This window comes from Bubalus bubalis, chromosome 1, assembly GCF_019923935.1.
Source record: "Bubalus bubalis isolate 160015118507 breed Murrah chromosome 1, NDDB_SH_1, whole genome shotgun sequence".
NCBI lineage: Eukaryota > Metazoa > Chordata > Mammalia > Artiodactyla > Bovidae > Bubalus > Bubalus bubalis.
In genome coordinates, this window is record NC_059157.1 from 161,168,681 (window position 1) to 161,195,237 (window position 26,557).

At 37.0% G+C, this 26,557-nt stretch overlaps 1 protein-coding gene across 1 annotated transcript; it reads right to left on the reverse strand.

Annotated features, from left to right (window-relative positions):
- Positions 1-477: 477 nt before the first annotated feature.
- On the reverse strand, positions 478-24,325 carry LOC102393898 (arylacetamide deacetylase-like 2). Its single transcript, XM_006075620.3, has 5 exons — positions 24,174-24,325; positions 11,161-11,383; positions 7,811-7,880; positions 5,305-5,476; positions 478-2,053 (listed from the first exon to the last, which is right to left on the reverse strand). Exons 1-5 carry the CDS (start codon positions 24,309-24,311, stop codon positions 1,451-1,453), a joined length of 1,206 nt encoding a protein of 401 aa, XP_006075682.1. The 5' UTR covers positions 24,312-24,325; the 3' UTR covers positions 478-1,450.
- Between the last annotated feature and the right edge of the window lie 2,232 nt (positions 24,326-26,557).

The window sequence follows — 26,557 nt, forward strand, 5'->3', positions numbered from 1 at the left end:
ATAATAGTCTATACTCGTGGGTCCTGATGTAATAGTTCAGTGTTTGGATTTCAGGGAAGAGCTTAATATGGTGGAATATGTTAGGAGATTGGAGAACAGATTAGGTGCTGAGATGACCAAAAAGCAAATAATGAAGCTGTAGACTCAAGCAATGTGTTTGGAGATTAGATTCTCAAACAAATGAACAAATACAATTACACTTATGCAGCACCAAATTTACTCAGTTTAATGAAAAGACACAGAACTAACAATAGCATGCAAAGAGTAGCATCACAGGGACTTCAGAAAAGGAGACACTGTTTATGAAGTGTCCTAATGGGAATGATGGAGAAGGCAATGGTACCCCACTCCAGTACTCTTGCCTGGAAAATCCATGGACAATGGAGCCTTGTGGGCTGCAGTCCATGGGGTCGCTAAGAGTCAGACACGACTGAGCGACTTCGCTTTCTCTTTTGACTTTCATGCATTGGAGAAGGAAATGGCAACCCACTCCAGTGTTCTTGCCTGGAGAATCCCAGGGACGGGGGAGGCTGGTGGGCTTCCGTCTATGGGGTCGCACAGAGTTGGACACAACTGAAGCGACTTAGCAGCGGCAGCAATGGGAATGAATTTTAGTCGTGAGGTTCATCTAGATTAACATGAGTGTGGACCCCATTATCACAGAAGAGTCCATAGGTCCAGATATCATCAGTTAAATATTTTTGTAGTTACATAGCTTTCTGTGAAGATAAATGTATCACTGCAGAAGTTCAAAATAATAGAATACCCAATACTTACTGCAATGTACAATTGGTGAGGGAACATCTTGGATAATCAGTACATAGAAATCAGTGGAGTAACTCATCTATCTTCTGGGTTGATGTTGCTAAACGTTTGAGTAAGGGCTAAAAATTTAGGCTTTTAAAGGATTTACAGTTTAGATGTTGGCCTTTTCCCTCTATCAGCAAAGAAGGCTAGCAATATGTCTGAAAGCAGATTTTGTGTGAGTAAAAGAAAACTAATGATTTACACAAAGAGGATAAAATTAATGTACAGACCACTAAATGATAAAAAAAAAAAGCTTGAAAGGTATTACTTCCCAACCCCATCTAAAAGCCATTGCAATTTTCCTTTCTTAAAATTACTTCTCATTCACCATTACCATTCCTGTCGTAAACTATCATGTGTATGTTGCCTATAATCATACTTATTTTTATACTTCATTGTGAAATTGGTGAATATTTAACATGTATCACACTGAATAAATGACATTTATTAGGATAAATATGTCTTCCTTTTAGCAAGATCTAAGATTAGGGAAATTAATTTTTTTCAAAGATACACAATAATTATGCTTTGATTTAAACCTTGATTGATCAAAACTAACATCATATTGTCACTTAAATTCACAAATCTCAAAACATAGCCTTTGCACTATAACACTAATTAGCTAGTTAGTTATATGTACTACTTACAGATTTTCTTCTAGCCAATTAATATACTTATCTTTTATTCTAATGCCTAGTTTTAAGTAAAATGGTGCGGCCATGAATGATAAACCTCCATGGATTCCATCCTCCATATGGTCATGAGAAACTTTAACTCCAACATTTTGAAGTCGTGAGACATACATAAGTCCATCATCTCTTAGAATATCATGTTCACAGGTAAGGATGTAAGTTAAGGGCAGATTTCGCAACTGGGACTCATTGGCTGCCAAGGGTGATAACCTACTATCCAAAAGTATTGAATATGAAGGGTTAAGTTTTCCAATAATTGGTTCAGTATATACATGGTTTTTCTTGTACTCCTCAGGAAGGAAGGTGCTCCAGTTTACCAACTTGAACAGATGCATTGATCCATGAGGCATGTGTTGATTTTTCATCATTGCCTGGGGGAGTGCTTTATCCCGGGTAAAATATAAGCATGCAAGTTTGATTGCCAGTTTCATTGACAGAAATGGACCATGCTCATTTTCTCGGTGAGATGGCATAGAGACATCAACTACCTGTAAGCCAGGGTAAATTAAAGCTTGTGCTTTCAGTTTATTTTTGAATTCTGGATCATTCTGTATCTGAAAAAAGACACAGTAAAATGTGAATGAGTCCAAGCCTTCCAAGCTATAGGAGTAGGAAGCTTTCCTCCCATCACATCAGCTCTTATGTAAATAATTATAAGAATGATATAGTACCTCATAGTTAGAAATATCGGAGAAGGCAATGGCACCCTACTCCAGTACTTTTGCCTGGAAAATCCCATGGATGGAGAAGTCTGGAGGGCTGCAGTCCATGGGGTTGCTAAGAGTCGGACACGACTGAGCGACTTCCCTTTCACTTTTCACTTTCATGCATTGGAGAAGGAAATTGCAACCCATTCCAGTGTTCTTGCCTGGAGAATCCCAGGGACGGCAGAGCCTGGTGGGCTGCCGTCTCTGGGTTCGCACAGAGTCGGACACGACTGAAGCGACTTCGCAGCAGTTAGAAATATCAATAACCTCAGATATGCAGATGACACCACCCTTATGGCAGAAAGTGAAGAGGAAGTGAAGAGCCTCTTGATGAAAGTGAAAGAGGAGAGTGAAAAAGGTGGCTTAAAGCTCAACATTCAGAAAACGAAGATCATGGCATCTGGTCCCATCACTTCATGGGAAATAGATGGGGAAACAGTGGAAACAGTGTCAGACTTTATATTTTGGGGCTCCAAAATCACTGCAGATGGTGACTGCAGCCGTGAAATTAAAAGACGTTTACTCCTTGGAAGACAAGTTATGACCAACCTAGATAGCATATTGAAAAGCAGAGACATTACTTTTCCAACAAAGTTCTGTCTAGTCAAGGCTATGGTCTTTCCAGTGGTCATATATGGATGTGAGAGGTGGACTGTGAAGAAAGCTGAGCATTAAAGAATGGATGCTTTTGAACTGTGGTGTTGGAGAAGACTCTTGAGAGTCCCTTGGACTGCAAAGAGATCCAACCAGTCCATTCTGAAGGAGATCAGCCCTGGGATTTCTTTGGAAGGAATGATGCTAAAGCTGAAACTCAAGTACTTTGGCCACTCCTCATGCGAAGAGTTGACTCATTGGAAAAGACTGATGCTGGGAGGGATTGGGGGCAGGAGGAGAAGGGGACAACAGAGGATGAGATGGCTGGATGGCATCACAGACTCGATGGATGTGAGTCTGAGTGAACTCCGGGAGTTGGTGATGGACAGGGAGGCCTGGCATGCTGCGATTCATAGGGTTGCAAAGAGTCGGACATGACTGAGCAACTGAACTGAAGTAAGTTATACTTTGAGTGCTTTAAAAAGTGTCATGCCACCTTCATCAATAATGATTCACACACAGGTTTACTCACATATGACAACCAAATAAAAAAATAATTATGTAATTCCTATGGACAAGTAGTCTATACTGAAAAATCTGACCCTCAGTAACCTGAGAATAAATAATGAATGTAATAATAGAATATCATTGCTCAAACTCACATATTAACTAAATTCAAATGGAGTTCGATCAAGTTAAAAAAAATATTCCTAACATACAACTTGTCTTTTGGAAAAAACAGTATAGTGGCACTAGTGATAAAGAATTTGCCTTCATTGCAGGAGACACAAGAGACATGGGTTTGATCTCTGGGTCAGGAAGATCCTCTGGAGTAGGAAATGGCAACCCACCCCAGTATTCTTGCAGGAAACTTCCATGGACAGTGGAACCTAGTGTGTTAGAGCCCATGGGGCCACAAAGAATCATATATGACTGAAGTGACTGAGCACACACATGCACAATAAACAGCTTATATTTTGGAGAAAACAGTGTAGTGTGGTGGGAAATAAGCATAGTGCTATGTGTGCTAAGTTGCTTCAGTCATGTCCGACTCTTTGCAACCCCAGAGATGGCAGCCCACCAGGCTCCCCCATCCCTGGGATTCTCCAGGCAAGAACACTGGAATGGGTTGCCATTTCCTTCTCCAATGCATAAAAGTGAAAAGTGAAAGTGAAGTCGCTCAGTCACGACCCCATGGACTGCAGCCCACCAGGCTCCTCTGTCCATGGGGTTTTCCAGGCAAGAGTACTGGAGTGGGGTGCCATTGCCTTCTCCAATAAGCATAGTAATTAAGGAAAATTTGAAGGGCAAAAAAAGACATAGAGCATTGTATCTGAAGTTTTTCTTTCTTACAGAATAAGAAGCATCCTAATATCTCAACCATGGGGTTAGATGAGCCACCGAATATTTTCCTTTCCTTTGATTTTACTCCTACACTCTAAAGAAGAAAACTTACAAGTAATGTGAGGAGCCTAACCCCAGACCAACAGCCTCAATAGTGACATCTGTAGAAATGAATATACCAGTTGCCACTCCACATGAAAGGCTCAGTCTCTGGAGGGTGTTTCTTAATCTTAACCCCTCCCAGAAGTAACTGACATACAAAATAAGAATTAATTGAAATTAACCCCAGTAGAACCTCACAAGGGAATGTGATATCCAACCAACTGCAAACTACACACTCAAGGTATAATGAGGGCATGGTTTCAAAAAGACAATGAAGAAAAACAAATTTGTCTAACAATCTCTCTTATGCCCTTGATCCCTTCCCAGTGTCCTCCATACAGATTATTTTCTAAATCAACCGGCTCATGTCATAAGCAGAGTGGAAGGAACAACAGCAACCCAAAAACAAAAATGAAACAGAAACTCAACCAATACTTTCTCAGGCTATTATCAAAGTCATACAAGAGGAGTTAGAAGAGCCTGCTGGTTTTACTGGTAGGTATCCTTTTTCTTATGTTAGTTTTGCTCCATAAAATTTACTTTTGGGGTTAAAAATTATCTATTGTACTGAATCCATTTTTCAACTGTAATAGTTATTGGGGACAACTATTATTTAACTGCACACAGCAATGGTTTTAACATAGACCATTTTCTTTATTACAGTAGTGATTCTTCCAAGCAAGCATGCCTTGTGGCCCAAATGTTGTCTGCTAGCATTCCACTGAAATACATGAACTACAATACGTAAGGAGAACAAAAAATCCCTTGTCATATTAAACAGTGGTTCCTAGACATTGTTCTGTTTCCTTCAAAATTGTTGACTAATTAAAAGCCTTATTTAGTATTATATGTCACTTTTCCTCAATGCTGCTAAAGCCACATTGTCTAATGGTAAAACTATGTAAAAGGACAGGAGGGTTTTTTCTGTTTATTCCACTTAACAGCTTAAAATATAAAACCAATAAAAATATCCTACCAAAGAAAGTGATTTTGTGTTAGAGTTATAGCATGTGTGTATGTGTTATAAATATATATAACATATAACACATACAGCTTACCAGTTGAGCCACTCCTGCTGCAAGTGTACCCCCAGAACTATCACCTGAAATACAAATTCGATTGGGGTCCACTCCATATTTTGCAAGAATTTTATCCTGTAGAAAGTATTTGACCACAGAAACAACATCCTCATAGGGAACCGGAAATGGATATTGAGGAGCTAGTCTAGGGCTTCAGAAAAAAAAGAAAAGAAACAAAGCATATAGGATTAAACTTCAGTTGCATATATCCACGTATCTCTCAATTTAATCAGTAGGTCCAGAGAACAAAATTGGCCCTACTTTGAATCTTTAGTTTCACCAGTCATACCTGGACTTCCTACTAACTTCTGTTTTTAAAATAAAATGTAGATTCTTGTAGAACGTTTTTAAGATATTGGGTTCTATGGGAGATGAAAGAGATCAGGATTCTGTCTTTATACTCATAAAATTGTATGTAAATTTTTCAGCAAAAGTGCAATCAAAGAGAGATGCTCTGTAACATTTATCAGATTCTCTATGGAGTTGGTGACTAATATTTTTACAATCATTCTTGGGAGTGCACACTAGATTTTAAAAGCAGCAAATCTGAGAGAAAATGATTTGTAGGTGTCATATTAGAAATTTATCTAGGTAAAAAAAATTTTTTTTTAATTTTATTTTATTTTTAGACTTTACATAACTGTATTAGGGGGTTCGGGATGGGGAACACATGTATACCTGTGGCGGATTCATTTTGATAGGTAAAAATTTTACAGAGTAGAATTCTGTTATCAGAATTTGTATCATAAGCTGAGTACATGAGTATGAGCTTACATATGACCTGAAAACACAATTCAAAATAAATATTTAAGTATAGTAAGCGATCTTGCATGACAGCTGTAAATGGCATTCTAAGGCAAATTATTAGAGCATCTGTTAATGTACCCAAATGTACACTGTATATATATATATAATTTTTTCTTCTAATAGTGAAGTAAACTCTATTGGGTAATCTTACTTACTTAGTAAGATTGGGTAATCTTACTCTACACTAGTAATTTTACTTTGCAAAAGAATTGGTGAATTAATAATGTCAATGCTGCTGCTAAGTCGCTTCAGTCATGTCTGACTCTGTGCGACCCCAGAGACGGCAGCCCACCAGGCTCCCCCGTCCCTGGGATTCTCCAGGCAAGAACACTGGAGTGGGTTGCCATTTCCTTCTCCAATGCACAAAAGTAAAAACTGAAAGTGAAGTCACTCAGTCGTGTCCGACTCTTAGCGACCCCATGGACTGCAGCCCACCAGGCTCCTCTGCCCATGGGATTCTCCGGGCAAGAACACTGGAGTGGGTTGCCATATGCTGACCTGATGACCCTTGCAATCTTGTCATATTGTAACTATATCTAAAATATCTGAAATGTAGTATAAATTAAGGAAAATAACATATCAAAAATGTATTGTTACTTTAAATGTTCTTCAGGGTACAAAAAAAGAACAAATATCAGAAGTAACTGATTGAATTCTTAAACTCAGTACAATACACATCACAATTTTAAAAGTATCTTAAAATAATAAAGTGGTATATTAGGTTCAATTATAGAGAGAAAAGGAGAGCATCCTAATTATTATAAATTAGACGTATCTCTGAAAACATCCAATTCTTCTGGTTGCCCTACAGCAGCATTAGTGAGTAGAACAGCAGTGGTTCCACTTGTATTTTCTATGTAATACCCTTAAGTTTTCAATTAACAAAAATACTACTATGTTCTCTGTTCGCCATTGGGCTAGGAGTCTCTAAGTATGTTTCTGTACTACTTAACTGATTGGAAAATGGGGGAGGGGGGAAACTTCATTATGAAGATGAAATACAGAGAACCCCTGAATAGATCATACAGTGCTGGACATTTGCTAGTCTTTCTTGTGTATTGTTGGAAATTTGGGCAAAAATCACTAGCACTTAAGTTCTCTCATTTTGGAATGATTTTAAATTTTCAGATGGTCCCAACATTTTCATCTGATGTTTCTCCAATTAAGAGCATCTATGTTGCCAATATCTTCTAATAAATTATAATGAAAATGAATCTAAAAAAGGATATATATGAGTGTAACTATATCACTTTGCTGTATACTTGAAACTAACACAATATGATAAATCAATGGCACTTCAGTGAAAAAAGAATGTCTATAAAATTAATCTTTTATCACCAACTCAAAAAAAAAAAAATAAAAAACTTCACAAAACTCAACATCCCAAATATATAATGGGTAGCTAACCACTTAGACATTTCTAGAAGTACCACAGTTGGGTTGCCAAAGATGTTCAGCCTGTGGTGACTCTCAGAAGTCTGTCCAATGACAGAGGTTGAAGAGAAACTAGGTAACTTTCAGTAAGATAAGATAAGGTAACATTAGTAAAAGTTACTAACATAAATATAAGATCCCTAGGTTCCAAGTCCTTTGGGAGGCTTGGGTGCCTTCTTTGGAAATGAAAACTATGTCACAAGGGCAAGAATTATAATACTAAAAAAAAAAATCACTGTCTTACTCCACTCCAACAACAACAGCATCAACTTTGTTTGCCGTCCATCTATTCAGGAGGTCCACAGGTGTATGCTCTGAAATGAAGAAATTAATATGAAAGTCTACCCTGTAAATAAATGGCAATGAAAACCAACAACACTGTGAAACATGACAGAAATATGATTAATTGGTGGAATCCTCATATTTTCACTTTTCCTGCTGCCACATATTAGGATCCAGAGATGAAAGATTTGATGGCTGCCATCAAATAGGGAAGGTCATTGAAGAAGAAAATACATTCAAAGAATCATGAGAATACATTTAGAGCTCAGGGAATTAACTGTTAAGTACAATTGAAACAAGTATTGAGAGAGAAATAGGCTATAAAATGAAACCACATTGGAAAATAAGAATACCTGTACCAGTACTTGGATGCTACACTAAAGATTTCTTTGTCAACAAGGTGATAGATATTACCAAAGAATTTAGTTATAAAATTTATTACCAGATTTGCATATAACAGAAGCAAATTAGAAAAAGGGTGACATAACAAGGAAATGGTGGTGAGCAAAAAAAAAAAAAAAAAAAAAGGAGAAGCAACAGAAGGAAATAAAAATGATAATTTTTTTAAGCATGGAGAGAGAAAAAGCTATTTAGGAAGACAGGTGGACAGAATTGGTAGATGCTAAGTAACAATAAGTAATTGACTGTAATTCTCACATTGATAAAACAACAGCTAAGGAGTAGTTCCTCTGCTTGTTTTCTTGAAGTTGTTTTTACTTTTGTTGTTTATTTGGGTTTATTTTTTTCCTAGACTATTGGGGTGGGGACTAGATATGATTCAGGTGGTTTAATCATGCTAACCTTAAATTATCTGCTGCTGCTGCTAAGTCACTTCAGTCATGTCCGACTCTGTGTGACCCCATAGATGGCAGCCCACCAGGCTCCCCCATCCCTGGGATTCTCCAGGCAAGAACACTGGAGTGGGTTGCCATTTCCTTCTCCAATGCAGGAAAGTGAAAAGTGAAAGGGAAATCCCTCAGTCATGTCCGACTCTTAGCGACCCCATGGACTGCAGCCTATCAGGCTCCTCCATCCATGGGATTTTCCAGGCAAGAGGACTAGAGTGGGGTGCCATCGCCTGTGGTTCCTCCAAATATACTGGCAAGCTCTGAAGTTCTATATATATTGATCTTAAACTTAGGACCGTGGTTACAGCTGGAGGTACAGCTTTGGAAATCAACAGCATAGGTGTGAGGGGTAGTGCTGAAAAGTGGAAAGGTCTAAATAAAAGAGCATGAGGAGTCAAAAACTAATGAAAGGACTACTGGAGAACACAAACATTTATAAAATGTAAAAACAGGCCCATTTTGTGCATTTGTTTATGTTTGCTTTATTTTAAAGGAGAAGCATGTGAAGTTAAGAGGGAGAGGCAAAAGTCAAAAGAAATTGGTTTCATAGAAACCAAGGGAGCAGAGAATTTCAGTGAAGCAAAGATGAGGGATCATTGTCAAATTACACAATTTAAGAAGTCTTAAAGGAGAAATTGGATTCCACAGTGTATAAAAATGAGCCTGAGAAAGATAACAGAGTGATAAGAAGATGTTGTAACATGTTTAAGTGCCAATAGAGAGGACACATTTATAGATAGAAGAAAAATACTGACTAAAATCTTAACAATAGTAGGAAATATGACCACAGACAAAAAAGAGATTAAATCTTAGCAAAGATAAAAATGCATTTTTCTACAGTATAAGTAGAAAGAAGTAAAGTTAAGAATTAATACAGTCTATAATTTTTGAGGACACATATGGTTGGCAAGGAGTAAAGAATAGATGGGTGCTGAATTTGCACAGACATCCTTGATAGATGAGGGAGGATAAGCTGAGAAACTTGAAAGAGCATGAGGTTTTGAAAGTGGCATTGATATGAAGGACAGTAACTAAATACACACAAGAGACAACATCTTGAAACCACCTTGAGGGTTTGTAGGATGAAACTGCTCACCAGTGGTATGAGGGTTAAACCTGTTGATCCTGCTGACAGGCCTTGGTTTGGGTTTTGGTTCCTCCACTTGCTAATAGGACTTGGAACAAATTACTGAACCATTCTGTAGCTACCTTACCTCTAAAAGCATGATAATAATACCTATCCTAATATTGTGCTGCTGCTGCTAAGTCACTTCAGTCGTGTCCGACTCTGTGCGACCCCATAGACGGCAGCTCCCCTGTCCCTGGGCTTCTCCAGGCAAGAACACTGGAGTGGGTTGCCATTTCCTTCTCCAATGCATGAAAGTGAAAAGTGAAAGTGAAGTTGTTCAGTCATGTCCGACTCTTCATGACCCCATGAACTGCAGCCTACCAGGCTCCTCCATCCATGGGAATTTCCAGGCAAGAGTACTGGAATGGGGTGCCATCACCTTCTCTGATCTTAATATAGTGAGTATCTATCAAATAAGAGTGGCGCACTCACCCAACTACTGTAGCATTTGTGATTATTTTGAAATGTTAACAGATCACAAAGTCAAAATTCTGGGTATGATCATTCAGGCTGTGTCTCTTTGGTGAAAGGAGTCTTTTCATTTGTTTCTTACATTTTGGAGTTCCTTCAATACAATATCAATTATATTCTGTGCTGTATGGTGAATCAATAATATCAATAGTCTAAAAGCAACTGTGTATATATGTGTGTTTGTGAGTGTGTGTGTATATGTTTGAGCATGTTTGAGTTTGTGTCTGTTTGGGAATGTGTATGAGTGTGTAACTGTCTTAGCTATTCCATCATACCTCTTGGAATCATCTCCAAACATTAGACAGGAATATACTTGAGGAGAGGAACTTGATCACTCAGGTGTATTTTATTTTTCAAGTTCAAAAATATGCATTGGAGTCTAAGCCTCAAAGTGATAAGTGTTGATGCATCACTGTCTACAATATGAATATGTATTTGCTACTTGGAAGTTGCAGATATTATCACTTCTGAACAAACATTTAAATCATCTTATTCACTTCTGTTTTTCTGAACCTAAAATCAGGCCATTAGGTAATTTCAAACCTAAGCTTTAAGTTTACTGCTTGAATCTCCCATTATACATTGTCAGTGTAACTTTATTTGATAATAACTTTTTTAAGGCAAAAAATCTCACCTGATATTTTTGTGATTTATTTACAAAAAAGTATATGAAGATACATATATGAACCTTGACTGATACAGTTTATCTCTCTGCTAAGTACACTTACTTACAAACATAAATTATATCAGCAAAAGTTCTGCCAAATATAATATACAAAAATTATTTTAATATAAATACTTATAATGTGCAGCACATACAAACACATATACTCACACACATTTGCTTATATAAAAAGTACTTACTGTAACTTCCTAAGACAAAGGCACCACCATGAATAAAAATTACAGCTGGTCTCTGGCTTTCTCTCTTCCTCTTTGGCAAGTACAAACGTACTGGAATATCATTAAATGTTGTATCCATCACTGTAACATTTTCGTCTGAAATTGGTTGTGTATAGTCCAGTTTTACTATTATGGCCAAAAAATCTTCAAATCTTTTAAGGCCTATTTTTTCCAATATCGTAGCCTGTCAAAACAAACAAAAAAATTTAGAACTTTAAGTATTTCAGTTTTTAGTAATATGTAATCAAAGAGGAAAAATAAAAAATGAATAATACCATAAAACTACTAGAATTCATCAATGAATTTGGTAAAGTTGCAGGTTCCAAAATTAATACACAGAAATCTGTTTCATTTCTATACACTAACAACAAAAGATCAGAAAGAGAAATTTAAGAAGCAATTCCATTTACTGTTGCATCAAAAAGAATAAAATACCTAAGTATAAGCCTACCTAAGAGACAAAAGACGTGTACTCTGAAAGGTATAAGATGCTGATGAAAGAAATCAAAGAAGAAACAAACAGATGGAAAGATATGCCATGTTTATGGATTGAAAAAAAATCAATATTGTCAAAATGACTATACTACTAAAGACAAACTACAGATTCAATGCAATCCCTATCAAATTAACATTGGCATTTTTCAGAGAACTAGGACAAAAAAAAAAAAATCTCAGAATTTGTAAGGAGACACAAAAGACCCTGAATAGCCAAAGCAATCATGAAAAAGAAAAACAGAGTTGGAGGAATCAGGCTCCCTAACTAATACTACAGAGTAACAGTCATCAAACAGTATGGTATTGGCACAAAAATAGAAATATAGATCAATGGACAGGATAGAAAACCCAGAAATAAACTCATGAACCTATAGTCAATTAATCTATGACAAAGGAGGCAAGACTACACAATGTAGGAAAGACAGTCTCTCAACAAATGGTGCTGGGAAAACTGGACAGCCACATGTAAAGAAATGAAATTAGATCATTCTTTAACTTCAGACTGGAGAAGGGAATGGCAATCTACTCGAGTATTCTTGCCTGGAGAATCCCATGGACAGAGGAGGAGCCTGGCGGGCCACAGTCCATGGGGTCGCAAAGAGTCGGACATGACTGAGTGACTAACACACTAACTCCATACACAAAAAATAAGCTCAAAATGGATTAAAGACCTAAATATTAGACCAGACACTATAAAACTCTTAGAGGAAAACATAGGCAGAACACTCTCTGACATAAATCACAGCAATATCTTTTCAATCCATCTCCCAGAATAATAAAAATGAAACCAAAAATAAACAAATGGTACCTACTCAAAAGCTTTTGCACAGCAAAGGAAACAATAAACAAAAAGACAACCCACAGATGGGGAGAAAATATTTGCAAATGATGTGACTGATAAGGGGTTAGTCTCCAGAATTTATAAACAGCTTATGACACTTAATAGCATCAAAACAACCCACTCAAAAAATGGACATAAGACTTGAATAGACATTTCTCTAAAGAGGACACACAGATAGCCAACAGGCACATGAAAAGATATTCAACATCACTAGCTATTAGAGAAATGCAAATCAAAACTACAATGAGATATCACCTCACATCAGTCAATATGACTCTCATCAAAAAATCCACAAACAACAAATGCTGGAGAGGATGTGAAAAGAAGGGTACCCTCCTGCACTGTCGGTGGGAATGTAAATAGGTACAGCCACTATTGGAACAATATGGAAGTTCCTTAAAAAACTAAAAGTAGAGCTACCATATGACCCTGTAATCCCAGTCCTGGGCATATATCCAGGAAAGAATATGGCCTGAAAAGATACATGCACCTCAATGTTAATTGCAGCACTGTTTACAATAGCCAAGACATGAAAACGACCTAAATGTCCATTGACAGGGGAATGGATAAAGAAGATGTGGTACATATATACAATAGAATATAACTCAGTCGCTAAAAAGAATGAAATAAGGCCATTTGAAGCAACATGAATGGACCTAGAGAGTGTCATACTGAGTGAAGTAAGTCAGAGAGAGAAAGAGAAATATTATATGACACCCCTTATTTGTGGAATCTAAAAAGAAACGATACACATGAACTTACTTACAAAGCAGAAAGAGATTCACAGACAAAAAACAAACTCACATCTGCCCAAGGGAAGGGATAGTCAAGGATTTGGGGAAGGTCATGCCAAACTGTTATATTTAAAATGGATAACCAACAAAAACCTATTTTATATTACATGAAACTCTGCTCAATATTATGTGCCAGGCTGGATGGGAGGGGTGTTTGGGGGAGAATGGATACATGTATATGTATGACTGAGTCACTTCATTGTTCACCTGGAACTATCACAGGATTGTTAATTGGCTATACCCCAAACAAAATGTTTTTAATATTAAAAAATTAAATAAATATAATAATACTGTACAGGTCTCATTGTACATCCTAACACATATGCTATCAGTCAGTTCAGTCGCTCAGTTGTGCCCAACTCTTTGTGACCCCATGAATTGCAGCACGCCAGGCCTCCCTGTCCATCACCAACTCCCGGAGTTCACTCAGACTCACGTCCATCGAGTCAGTGATGCCATCTAGCCATCTCATCCTCTGTTGTCCCCTTCTCCTCCTGCCCCCAATCCCTCCCAGCATCAGAGTCTTTTCCAATCAGTCAACTCTTCACATGAGGAGTGGCCAAAGTACTGGAGTTTCAGCTTTAGCATCATTCCTTCCAAAGAAATCCCAGGGCTGATCTCCTTCAGAATGGACTGGTTGGATCTCCTTGCAGTCCAAGAGACTCTCAGGAGTCTTCTCCAAAACCACAGTTCAAAAGCATCAATTCTTTGGCACTCAGCTTTCTTCACAGTCCACGTCTCACATCCATACATGACCACAGGAAAAACCATAGCCTTGACTAGACGGACCTTTGTTGGCAAAGTAATGTCTCTGCTTTTGAATATGCTACCTAGGTTGGTCATAACATTTCTTCCAAGGAGTAAGCATCTTTTAATTTCATGGCTGCAGTCACCGTCTGCAGTGATTTTGGAGCCCAGAAAAATAAAGTCTGACATTGTTTCCGCTGTTTCCCCATCTATTTGCCATGAAGTGATGGGACCAGATGCCATGATCTTCGTTTTCTGAATGTTGAGTATTAAGCCAACTTTTTCACTCTCCTCTTTCACCTTCATCAAGAGGCTTTTTAGATCCTCTTCACTTTGCCATAAGGGTGATGTCATCTGCATATCTGAGGTTATTGATATTTCTCCCGGCAATCTTGATTCCAGCTTGTGCTTCTTCCAGCCCAGCGTTTCTCATGATGTACTCTGCATAGAAGTTAAATAAGCAGGGTAACAATATACAGCCTTGATGTACTCCTTTTCCTATTTGGAACCAGTCTGTTGTTCCATGTCCCGTTTTAACTGTTGCTTCCTGACCAGCCTACAAATCTCTCAAGAGGCAGGTCAGGTGGTCTGGTATTCCCATCTCTTTCAGAATTTTCCACAGTTTATTGTGATCCACACAATCAAAGGCTTTGGCATAGTCAATAAAGCAGAAATAGATGTTTTTCTGGAACTCTCTTGCTTTTTCCATATAGTTGCTTCTAAATAAATCCACATATATAGTGTTTTTTAAATGAGTAATCTGATCAATTTACTTGCAGCTTGTCTTATATTGGTCTACTTATTTCTTTTTTTTTTTTTTTTTATTTTTAAACTTTACATAACTGTATTAGTTTTGCCAAATATCAAAATGAATCCGCCACAGGTATACATGTGTTCCCCATCCTGAACCCTCCTCCCTCCTCCCTCCCCATTCCATCCCTCTGGGTCTTCCCAGTGCACCAGCCCCAAGCATCCAGTATCGTTCATTGAACCTGGACTGGCAACTCGTTTCATACATGATATTTTACATGTTTCAATGCCATTCTCCCAAATCTTCCCACCCTCTCCCTCTCTGAAAAATTATCTGAGAAAAGATTTGCAACTTCTTTGTATGGGTATTCAAAATATTTTCATTTAACTGATTGTAAATTAATTTATATAAAATTTCAGAAAGTGTATACTTATCACTTTATTAATAAAGCTATGCCCGTTTTTTGAACTGCAAACACATTCCTGTTTTTAATAAAGACTTGGAGGAAAAGAAAAACACATTATTTGTAAATTCTATGCCATTGGAATAAAGCTCTCTTTACTGTTTTTGGTAGGTTTCTAATATCTTTGTAGTATCTTCCACTGAATAGTCACAAAAAAAGAATTGTGAAATACTGTGGGGGAAAAGAACATTACACAGCATTTAATATTATAGCTATCTGAGGTTACTATAATTTTATGAGGTTTTAAAAAAATCATATAAGCTGTCTGCTTTAATGATGAGGATACTGAGACCTAGAAAGTCCCAGTTTCTGACCCAAGTTAGATGTCTAGCTATTGACAAGATGTAAATATATTTTTCCAGACCACTGTGATATATACTACAGGTACTCCTCTTTCAGTTCAGTTCAGTCGCTCAGTCGTGTCTCAATTTTTGTGACCCCGTGAACCGGAGAAAGCCAGGCCTCCCTGTTCATCATGAACTCCCGGAGTTCACCCAAACCCATGCCCATTGATTTGGTGATGCCATCCAACCATCTCATCCTCTGTTGTCCCATTCTCCTCCTGCCCTCAATCTTTCCCAGCATCAGGGCCTTTTCAAATAAGTCATTTCTTTGTATCAGGTCGCCAAAGTATTGGAGTTTCAGCTTCAGCATCAGTCCTTCAATGTATATTCAGGACTGATTTCCTTTAGGATGGACTGGTTGGATCTCCTTGCAGTCCAAGGAACTCTCGAGTCTTCTCCAACAACAGAGTTCAGAAGCATCAATTCTGTGCTCAGTAATCATTATAGTCCAACTCTCACATCCATACATGACCACTGGAAAAACCATAGACTTGACTAGATGGACCTTTGTTGACAAAATAACGTCTCTGCTTTTCAATATGCTATCTAGGTTGGTCATAACTTTTCCTCCAAGGAGCAAGCGTCTTTTAATTTCATGGCTGCAATCACCATCTGCAGTGATTTGGGAAAATAGAAAAATAAAATCTGACACTGTTTCCACTGTTTCCCCATTTATTTCCCATGAAGTGATGGGACCAGATGCCATGATATTAGTTTTTTGAATGTTGAGCTTTAAGCCAACTTTTTCACTCTCCTCTTTCACTTTCATCAAGAGGCTTTTTAGTTCTTCTTAACTTTCTGCCATAAAGGTGGTGTCACCTGCATATCTGAGGTTATTGATATTTCTCCCGGCAATCTTGATTCCAGCTTGTGCTTCCTCCAGCCCAGCATTTCTCATGATGTACTCTGCATAGAAGTTAAATAAGCAGGGTGAAAATATACAGCCTTGACATACTCATTTTTCCTATTTGGAACTAGTCTGTTGTTCCATGTCCAGTTCTAACTGTTGCTTCATGACCTGCATATAGATTTCTCAAGAAGCAGGTCAGGTGGTCTGATATTCCCATCTCTTTCAGAATTTTCAGCAGTTTCTTGTGATACACACTGTCAAAGGCTTTAGCATAGTCAATAAAGTAGAAGTTTTTCTGGAACTGTCTTGCTTTTCTGATGATCCTCAGATGTTGGCAATTTGATCTCTGGTTCCTCTTCCTTTGCTAAAACCAGCTTGAACACCAGAAGTTCATGGTTCATGTTTTACTTAAGCCTGGCTTGGAGAATTTTAAGCATTACTTTACTAGCGTGTGAGATGAGTGCAATTATACTCCTTTCAGTCAATCAGTTCAGTCGCTCAGTCATGTCCGTCTCTGCAACTCCTTGAATTGCAGCACGCCAGGCCTCCTTGGCCATCACCAACACCCAGAGTTCACTCAAACTCACGTGCATAGAGTCGGTGATGCCATCCAGACATCTCATCCTCTGTCGTCCCCTTCTCCTCCTGACCCCAATCCCTCCCAGCATCAGAGTCTTTTCCAATGAGTCAACTCTTTGCATGATGTGGCCAAAGTATTGGAGTTTCAGCTTTAGCATCATTCCTTTCAAAGAAATCCCAGGACCGATCTCCTTCAGAATGGACTGGTTGGATCTCCTTGCAGTCCAAGGGATCCTCAAGAGTCTTCTCCAACACCACAGTTCAAAAGCATCAATTCTTTGGCGCTCAGCTTTCTTCACAGCCCAACTCTCACACCCATACATGACCACTGGAAAAACCATACCTTGACTAGACAGACCTTTGTTGGCAAAGTAATGTCTCTGCTTTTCAATATGCTATCTAGGTTGGTCATAACTTTCCTTCCAAGGAGCAAGCGTCTTTTAATTTCATGGCTGCAGTCACCATCTGTAGCGATTTGGGAGCCCAAAAAAGTAAAGTCTGATTCTGTTTCCACTGTTTCTCTATCTAATTCCCATGAAGTGATGGGACCAGATGCCATGATCTTCGTTTTCTGAATATTAAGCTTTAAGCCAACTTTTTCACTCTCCTCTTTCACTTTCATCAAGAGGCTTTTTAGTTCCTCTTCACTTTCTGCAATAAGGGTGGTGTCATCTGTATATTTGAGGTTATTGATATTTCTCCTGGCAATCTTGATTCCATCTTGTGCTTCCTCCAGCCCAGCATTTCTCATGATGTACTCTGCATAGAAGTTAAATAAGCAGGGTGACAATATACAGCCTTGACCTACTCCTTTTCCTATTTGGAACTAGTCTGTTGTTCCATGTCCGGTTCTAACTGTTAGTTCCTGACCTGCATACAGGTTTCTCAAGAGGCAGGTCAGGTGGTCTGGTATTCCCATCTCTTGAAGAATTTTCCACCTTTTATTGTGATCCACACAGTCAAAGGCTTTGGCATAGTCAATAAAGCAGAAATAGATGTTTTTCTGGAACTCTCTTGCTTTTTCAATGATCCTCGGATGTTGGCAATTTGATCTCTGGTTCCTCTGCCTTTTCTAAAACCAGCTTCAACATCTGGAAATACACAGTTCACATATTGCTGAAGCCTGGCTTGGAGAATTTTGAGCATTACTTTACTAGCATGTGAGATGAGTGCGATTGTGCAGTAGTTTGAGCATTCTTTGGCATTGCCTTTCTTTGGGATTGGGATGAAAACTGACCTTTTCCAGTCCTGTGGCCACTGCTGAGTTTTCCAAATTTCTGGTATATTTAGTGCAGCACTTTCACAGCATCATCTTTCAGGATTTGAAATAGCTCAACTGGAATTCCATCACTTCCACTAGCTTTGTTTGTAATGATGTTTCCTAAGGCCCACTTGACTTCCCATTCCAGGATGTCTGGCTCTAGGTGAGTGATCACACCATCGTGATTATCTTGGTCTGGAAGTTCTTTTTTATACAGTTCTTCTGTGTATTCTTGCCACCTCTTCTTAATATCTTCTGCTTCTGTAAGGTCCATACCATTTCTTTCCTTTATTGTGCCCATCTTTGCATGAAATGTTCCCTTGGTATCTCTAATTTTCTTGAAGAGATCTCTAGTCTTTCTCAATCTGTTGTTTTCCTCTATTTCTTTGCTTTGATAGCTGAAGAAGGCTTTATCTCTCCTTGCTATTCTTTGGAACTCTGCATTCAGATGCTTATATTTTTCCTTTTCTCCCTGCTTTTTGCTTCTCTTCTTTTCAAAGCTATTTGTAAGGCCTCCCCAGGCAGCCATTTTGCTTTTTGCATGCCTTTTCCATGGGGATGGTCTTGATCCCTGTCTCCTGTACAATGTCATGAACCTCCATCCATAGTTCATCAGGCACTCTGTCTATCAGATCTAGTCCCTTAAATCTATTTCTCACTTCTACTGTACTCCTTTACATATAAGTAATTGCTAAATTATGTTTTACAAAAGAGCCTATAAGAAATGGATGGGAGAAAAATAAAGAGATTGAACAATCAGACAAGAAAAAGAAAGAAAAGGAATCCAGATTGGAAAAGAAGAAGTAAAACTCTGTTTGCAGATGACATGATCCTCTACATAGAAAACCCTGAAGATACCACCAGAAAATTATTAGAGCTAATCAGTGAGTATAGTAAAGTTACAGGATATAAAATTAAAACACAGAAATCCTTTACATTACTATAAACTAACAATGAGAAAACAGAGAAATTAAGGGAACAATCCCATTCACCATTTCAATGAGAAGAATAAAATACTTAGGAATAAATTTACCTAAGAAACAAAAGACCTATATTTGGAAAACTATAAAACACTGATGAAAGAAATCAAAGATGATACATACAGATGGATAAATATACCATGTTTGTGGATTCTAAGAATCAATATCATGAAAATGAGTATACTACCCAAACCAATCTAAAGATTCAGTGCAATCCCTAACAAGCTACCAATGGTATTTTTCACAGAACTAGAAAAAATAATTTCACAATTTGTATGGAAACAAAAACCTGGAATAGCCAAAGCAATCTTGAAAAAGAAGAATGGACTGGAGGAATCAATCTGCCTGACTTCAGACTATACTGCAAAGCTACAGTCATCAAGACAGTATGGTACTGGCACAAAGACAGAAATATAGATCAATGGAACAAAACAAAAAGCTCAGAGATAAATCCATGCACCTATGGACACCTAATCTTTGACAAAGGAGGCAAACATATACAATGGAGAAAAGACAATCTCTTTAACAAGTGGTTCTGGGAAAACTGGTCAACCACCTGTAAAAGAATGAAACTAGAACACTTGCTAACACTATACACAAAAATAAACTCAAAACAGATTAAAGATCTAAATGTAAGACCAAAAACTATAAAACTCCTACAGGAAAACATAGGTAGAACACTCTGACATAAATCACAGCATGATCCTCTATGATCCACCTCCCATAATAATGGAAATTAAAGCAAAAATAAACACCTGTGACCTAATTAAACTTAAAAGCTTTTGCACATTGAAGAAAACAAAGTGAAAATGCAGCCTTCAGAGTGGGAGAAAATAATAGCAAATGAAACAACTGACAAAGAATTAATTTCAAAAATATACAAGCAGCTTATGCAGCTCAATACCAGAAAAATAAACAACCCAATCAAAAAGTGGGCCAAAGAACTAAACAGACATGTCTCCAAAGAAGATATACAGATGGCTAACAAACATATGAAAGGATGCTCAACATCACTCATTATCAGATAAACGCAAATCAAAATCAAAATGAGGTACTATCTCATGCCAGTCAGAAAAACTGCCATCAAAAAGTCTCCAAATAACAAATGCTGTAGAGGGTGTGGAGAAAAGGGAACCCTCTTACACTGTTGGTGGGAATGCAAACTAGTATAGCCACTATGGAGAAGAATGGAAATTCCTTAAAAAACTGGATATAGAATTGCCACATGATCCAGCAATCCCACTGCTGGGCATACACACCAAGGAAACCAGAATTGAAAGAGACACCTGTATCCCAATGTTCATTGCAACACTGTTCACAATAGCTAGGACATGGAAGCAACCTAGTTGTCCATTGACTAATGGATAAGGAAGTTGTGGTACATATACACAATCGAATATTATTCAGCTATTAAACACACACACACACACACACACACACACACACACACACACACACACATTTGAGTCAGTTCTAATGAGGTGGATGAAACCGGAGCCTATTATACAGAGTGAAGTAAGTCAGAAAGAAAAACACCATGCAGTATATTAACACATATATATAGAATTTAGAAAGATGGTAATGACAACCCTATATGCAAGACAGCAAAAGAGACACAGATGTAAAGAACAGACTTTTGGACTATGTGGAAGAAGGAGATGGTGAGATGATTTGAAAGAATAGCATTGAAACATGTACATTATCATATGTAAAATAGATGACCAATGCAGGTTCAATGCATGAAGCAGGGCACTCCAAGCTGGTGCCCTGGGACAACCCAGAGGGTTGTGGTGGGGAGGGAGGTGGGAGGGGGTTTCAGGATGGGGGGACACTTGTACACCTGTGGCTGATTCATGTTGGTGTATGGTAAAAGCCACCACAATATTTTAAAATTATTAGCCTCCAATTAAAATAAATTAATTAAAAAAACAAAATTAAATTGAAAAAAAGAAAGGAAAGGTTCTCTGATAGAAATAACTTGACCAAACTTAAAAAATGATATTTACTTAAGGAATAATGAATCATAAATACTCTGCTGGTCCACATAGTACAGCCTTGAAGTAAAAATTTCAGCATATTAACATTTCTAAATAGCTCTAAAATACTACTTTGATTTCAAATAAAAACACACATGCACACTTCCTAGGTGGCTCAGTTTAGAATCCGCCTGCCAAACAAGAGGCTGATTTGATTCCTGGGTCAGAAGATTTCCTGGAGAAGGAAATGTCAACCCACTCCAGTATCTTGTCTGGAAAATTCCATGAACAGAAGAGCCTGGCAGGCTGCAGTCCTTGTGGTTGCAAAAAGTCAGACTGAGCAGTTGAGCGTGTACACACATAGAAGCAAAAATCCTTAACAAAATATTAAATAACATTCCCTGATATTGAAAAATGACAATCCATTATTATCAGCTGAATTCTGCCCCAGAAATGCAAGATTAGTACACTATTTGTAAATCAATGTAATTCATGATACTAATACAGAAAGAAAAATTATATATGCTCATCCTAATATATAATTATAATAACAGATGCAGAAAAACAATTTGGCTTAACTCATCACCTATTCTTGATAAAAAAAAAAATCTCTGCAAACTTATAATAAAAAGAAACTTCTTTAATCTGATAAAGGATATCTACAAAAAAAAATCATATTTAATAGTGAAAGACTGAATGCTTCCTCCTAAGGCAAGGATGTCTGCTCTCTACTCAACAGAATTCTGGGAAGTCCCAGTCAGGGTACTAAGGCGGAGAAAGAAAATGTCACACAGGCTGGAAAGAAAAGGATAACAGTTTCTCTCTCTCTATTTCCAGTCAACACAATTATCTAAGCAAATATTATGGGATTTACCAAAAACCTTAAAAAACAAATAAGCATGTTCAGTCTGAACAAAATATACAAGTGAATATATATAAGAAACATCATTTCAAATGTAGCAATAAACAAAAGGAAATCAAAATTTTAAAAAGTATCAATTATAACAGCACCAAAATTAAATTTTTTAGTTATATAACAATATACATATAGAGTCTTTATCTGCTGAATACTGATGGAAAAACACTGATGGAAAAAATTAAAGACCTAATTAAATTGAGAAATATTCATAAACTGATCAGAGACAATATTGTTGAACTGACAGCTCTTTCTGAATTGGTTTACAGAGTCAACAAATTTCAGACAAAAAGCTCATCAGAATTTTTAGTCACTACTAAAAATTATGATTAATGGTGATTAATTATAATGATCAAAGCAATTTTGGTAATTAAGAAAGGTTGGTGGACTCCTACAACCTGGTTCCAAGACTACTGAGAAGCTAAAGTAATCAAAACTGTGTAGCATTGCTGAAAAGCTGGACTCACACAGATCAAGGGAAGAGAAAGGAGTCGGTTCAAAAATAAACCAACACAGGGACGTCCCTGGTGGTCTAGTGGTTAAGAATCTGCCTTCCAGTGCAGGGGACACAGGTTCTATCCCTGGTCTGGGAACTAAGATCCCACATGCCTCGGAGCAACTAACCCTGTGTGCCACAACTAGAATCTGTGCACCACAAGAAAAGATCCTACATGACATGATGAAAATTCTGCATGCCACAACTAAGACTGACAGGGTAAAATAAATAAATATTTTTAATAAAAAGGAAAAAAATAATACAACTATGTCCAATTTATTTTTGACACAGATACAAGGCAATTCAATGAAGAAAGGTAGTAAGTGTTTCAACAAATGATTATGGAACAACTGGACATCCATATGCAAAAAGAATGTACTGTAACCAATTCCTGACACATTATATAGAGATTAACTCATAATGGATCCAATGCAGTGTGTGCTCAGTGTCCGACTCTTTACAACCCCATGGACTGTAGCCTGCCAGGCACTGATATCCATGAAATTTTCCAGACAAGAATGGGTTGCCATTTCCTACTTCAGGGAATCTTCCTGACCCAGAGACTGAATCTGTGTCTCTGGCGTCTCCTGCATTGGCAGACAGATTCTTTACCACTGAGACACCTGGAAAGCCCAATGAATCCAGTACCTAAATGTAAAATGAAAAACTGCAAACCTCTCAGAAGACATGATAGGAGAAAATCAGTCATCTTAGATTAGGTAAAAAGTTCTTAGATACAATGTTAAAGAAGGAAAGCTTTACTTTTTGTAAAGCTAAATTGGACTTCAATGACATGTAAAAGTTTTTACTGTGTAACTTAAGACAATGAGAAGAAAAGCCCCAGACTGGGGCTTCTCTCTCTCTTTTTTTTTCCACACTGCGGGGCATGCAGGATTTAAGTTCTGCTACCAGGAATTGTACATAGGCCCCCTGCAATGGAAGTGTGGAACCTTAACCACTAGACTACCAGGGAATTGTTATCTAATGAGGTCAGTTTCTAATGCAAATACTAATAACTATAACCCACATTAAAAAGTTCATTTAGTCATTTCAGAGTTCTGAAACTAAAAACTTTAAAAATGACTGATAGAGACACTAAAACAATACAGGTACTAAATGTACATTAAAATATAAAAACATAAACAGTATACATGAGTAAGTTTAAGAAAATACATGGTTAGTTTTTCTCAGGAATATAAAATATAAATTGCTTTAAAATACCTTCAATTTTCCACTTAAATAATATTATTTCTTTTATTCTTGGCACAGTATATTTTGTATTTATTTTACCAGCAAAATTTTATCTCCCATGTTTTATACAGATTCAGTAGAGTTTATAATGATTTATTAAATTAAACAGATTAATAATATTTGAATGATTTATCCTAAAAAAGTCATTTTCAAAATACTAATTACAAGAAACTTTACATGTGCTTGTAACAAGGAATCCCAATTCCCTGGGGGAAAAAAAAAAATTTTACCACAAGTGAAGTAGTTTTTATAGCGGCATCCGTGATCCTTACTTTCCATGGTTCTTCAATGTTTTCTGGGATTGGTGTAAAAATATAAAAAGCACAAAGAATACAAGTCAGTCCAAAGCACAGAGTTTTGTACCCCATGATATTCTTTTCACAACCTCTGGATAGTGATGATACAATGTCGCCGTGTAAATACTAAAATGCTAAGTAGTAGGACAAAGGTACATGACAGAATCTCTCAAGTAATCTGACTGTGTTAACCATGCTGACCTAAAATTCAGTTCCAAGATTAACAATGACCAGTTGTAACTGGCTCAACAGTTACACACACACTGTATCTGAAACACAGTTCACAATATGTCTCATCAAACATGCAGACAGAATAGTGAAGAATTTAGAACGTTGGCAGAAGCTCTTTCATCCTGTGACACTATCATTGACTCAGCACAATAAATTTTACTATGAGTCTAAACAGAGCACAAGATAAACCATAGAGTCTGGTGTTTCTCCTATTATTATTTTACAAAGATTAATGTGAAGAGCTTGACTCTCTTTGCAAAACAGAAATAGAGACACAGACATAGAGAACAAACATTTACACACCAAGAGGGGGAGGAAGGAGTGGGATAAACTGGGAGATTTGGATTGACATGTATACTTTATACTATGTATAAAAAAGATAACTAAAAAAAAAAACCTACTGAATAGTGTAAAGAAAAAAAAAAGATTAAAAACAAACACACACACGCACACATACACACACACACACACACACACACACAAACAAAACCTGTCAGGTAATATTTAGTCACACTCAAGGCTAATATCTTTGTCATACATTATTACAAAATTAAAATCCACTTTGATCATCTGAGCTTTAGACAAGAAGAGTGGAACCTAGTATTCTTGGCAGAATTAATTCATCCAGTCCAGAAACACTTATAAAGTGTTTACTTACATTGAAAGTGAGCATTTTCAATCTATTTAGTTGGATGATCACGCAAAAAGTATGTATTGATTAAACAAATATTTATCACATATCTTATATATGCTAAGTACTGGACAAAATGTTAAGAAAACTGAGCAAAATCTGGCATTTATCCATTCCTTGGTGGATCTTTTTTTGAACTACCTTACTGACTTCCATTTTCCTTAAGACCATTTTTGGGGAGTTTTTTCATAAAATAGCTAATTTGGGGCCTCTCCCATTTCTCCATTCATTTTGCAACAGAAGTTTTTATTCTTACTGTAATTGTTTTATCCCCATGCTGTCATTTCTTGCTACAACCCTGCTTTATTATCTATCTAAGTATCAGACTTAAAGGGATAAAGATAATTATTCTAAAACAGTTGCAGAATAAGAACCACATGGGTGGAAGAGGATAAGAAGGCTGAAAAAAGGCTAATGGAAAAGTCAACATTTTGAAATATCAGTCTAATTTTGCACATTCATCCTTTCCCAACTTCTTTAGAACCTCATTGGCCCTGCTCTTCTCCCCATTGGCTAGCTTTTTCTCTTGATTTCTAAATGACAGAATATGCTATCAGAAAATAGAAAAAAATTATAACTTCTTCCTGCATTCTGAAACTTAATCTCTTACATTAATAAAAAGGATTCTTGATAAAGACATGAATTCATATGCTTTATTGCAATATGGAAGAGTTTCAAATGCAGAAATAGTTTTTCTTGGTTGCTGATTTTTCCCTCATGGATGTGATGGTGAGGGAGGCTCATAAGCAGATTGAAAGCAGAGAAATATTTCCCCATGTTTCTAATGGTTGTATGAGACATTTCTGCTGGAAAGAGGTATCTGCCAAGCACATGATACAGAGCTAAATATCAAAACTGTAGAAAACAGATGTGAGTTGAAACTGATTAATGATACTATATAGTCACAACTCAGGTCAATTCCTGATTGGTTTGAAGTAATTAACCTTCACACTTGCTACAAAATATAGATATAGGTATGTTCATTCTTTGTAATAAAAATAAAATACAACATTCTGTAAAGCAATTATCCTTCAATTAAAAAATAAATAAATAAATAAAAATTACTTCATTTTCAAAGATTCTTTTAAACACAATGTCTGGTACACACACATACACAAAAATTCAATGAATAAATCAGACTCATAGACAGCTCTGATGTTGGAATTCACAACAACAGAGAAAGATGTTATAATAACTATTTTAAATACGTTAAAGAAATTAGTTAAAATGGAGAAACGTATAAAAGTGTTGAACTCATCATAGGTAAATCAAAAGATTATAAACAGTTATTCTAGAATTAAAAATAAAATGTCTGATATAAAGGATTAATTGAGTGAACTAAGAAAAAGACATGAAGATAAAGATATGGCAATATAAATTAAGCGTGTGTGCAACA